General features: G+C 44.4%; 1 protein-coding gene across 1 annotated transcript; it reads right to left on the minus strand.

The window, feature by feature from the left end:
• Positions 1-1,282: 1,282 nt before the first annotated feature.
• LOC145293327 (uncharacterized) lies at positions 1,283-1,798 on the minus strand. Its single transcript, XM_080139969.1, has one exon. The coding sequence runs from the start codon at positions 1,796-1,798 to the stop codon at positions 1,283-1,285; it is 516 nt and encodes a 171-aa protein (XP_079996095.1).
• Positions 1,799-2,016: the final 218 nt, after the last annotated feature.

Raw genomic sequence — 2,016 nt, forward strand, 5'->3', positions numbered from 1 at the left:
ATGAAAACCTTCCCCATCCTCCCTACTCTCCTGACCTTGCCCCCTCTGACTTTCACCTCTTCCAGCTATGATGTTGTTTTTGAAAGGAAAGTGTTTCCCAGATGATGCAACCTTGATTTCTGAAGTCACGTCGTGGTTGATAGGATCAATCTGGGGTGTTCTACAAAAACGGTCTCCAGAACTGCATCAAACGATGGGAGAAATGCATGAATCTGAATGGTTCCTATGTAGAGAAAGACTAATAACTGTGCTCGTTGCTCTACTGCTATGGGGAGTGGTTCAGGGTCATTACTTATTGCACGCCCCTCGTAAGTTCCTAGAAAAGCTGCTTTGGTGCTAATGATGTGGATCGCTATTAATATTATATAATACCTTTTAAGTAATATTACCTTCCGTCAATCATTGTTGAGTACATGTCTCAGCCCGACCACAAATTTCAATATTATGAAATGGAAAAATATAAGACAAAAGTGTCATGAGTTATGTATCAGGCACCAAAACACAGGCTTCCACATGACATGATGGGCAATTCCAGATTTTTTTTTATTTCTCTCTCTCTCTCTCTCTCTCTCTCTCTGTCTCACTGTCAATTTCCTCTCCTCAACTTCTCTGTATATGTTTTCATCCTTGTTTCTCTTTCTGCCGTTCTTTTTCCCCTTTCTCTCTCTCTCTTTGTCTCACTGTCTCTCTCTCTCTCTACACCCCCCCCCCACACACACACACATATATATATATATATATATATATATATATATATATATATATATATATATATATATATGGTGGTTGTCTATCGGATCCGAAGATGAAGTTTGTGTTCTACATCTCAACTGTGCACACGGAGGTGACTCTGCATCCCCAGTCTAGAGGTACATAGTATAGAACATTGGGGGCACTTGAAGTCAGTTGCTGTGATCACCGCTGAAGCTGCTCTGTGGTGTCTCTCTTTGGCTACGAGCCTCTTCAAAGTGAGATTAATCTCGCCATTTTTGTCTGTCCATAGCATATCCCTCTAGGCCTCCCGGTTTGATACGACACCATTGCAGATTGGCTTTAATAGTGTCTTTATACCGCAGCTTCGGTCGACCTTGGTGTCTTTTGGCGGCCTCGAGCTCTCCGTAAATCAGGCATTTAGGCATCCGGCATGCGTCCATTCAAATCACGTGTCCAGCCCTTCATATTTATGATGCGATCCTGCCATTTGATTCCTAGGACGGAGCGGAGAGCTCGGATGTGGAAGATCTCCAGTTTCTTTATATGCCTGCGGTACAGTGCCCACGTTTCACAACAGGGAGGGAAGGACCACAGCATTGTAGACCTTCAGCTTCGTAGATAGGCGGATGTTGTGTTCATTGAGCACTCGATTGCGAAGTCTTCCCAGTAGCTGACTTGCCTTGCTGATTCTGGTGTCAATTTCTCTGTTCAAGGAGCCATCACAAGATATGGTGCTTCCAAGATACTTTAAGTGATTAACGTTGGCACGTGGTGTGTCGTCAATGGTGATGGTGAGAGGAGGAGGGCTGGAGTATGGTGCAGGGTGGTGGAGCCCTTCCGTCTTTGCAAGACTAATTTTCAAGCCGACGAGCTTGGATGCCCCAGAGAAGCGATCCAGCATCTGTTGCAAGTCTTGTTCGGTATGGGCAACTAGTGCACAGTCATCGGCAAAGATAATCTCTTGGATGAGAGTTTTCAAGCTTTTTGTCTTTGCTGTGAGTCTCCGTAAGTCGAAGAAGGAGCCATCCAAGCAGTAAGGAATGTAGACACCCCTCTGAAAATCCTGGATAGCATGGGTCAACATACAGGTCAAAAAGATGGTTTTTTTTTTGGTTTTTTTACACAGTGATCACCACTTATCAAGACCCGGAAGCCACTCAGGGATAAGGGTTATTGCAAGTACATTACGTTAGTGTGGAGATTTGATGAAGTGTTTAGTTAAGGGGGGCGGGTTCATTAGGCATTTTTTAACGTTGGACTTGAAGACATCCAGGTTGTAGTCCGGTGGGAAGCAGGCAGACG

This window comes from Euprymna scolopes, chromosome 14 (assembly GCF_053919585.1).
Source record: "Euprymna scolopes isolate OS-2025 chromosome 14, ASM5391958v1, whole genome shotgun sequence".
Lineage (NCBI taxonomy): Eukaryota > Metazoa > Mollusca > Cephalopoda > Sepiida > Sepiolidae > Euprymna > Euprymna scolopes.

What these genes read in the sequence shown, in the direction of transcription:
- LOC145293327 (XM_080139969.1), bottom strand. Translation starts at nt 1,798, where the DNA reads ATGTTGACCCATGCTATCCAGGATTTTCAGAGGGGTGTCTACATTCCT.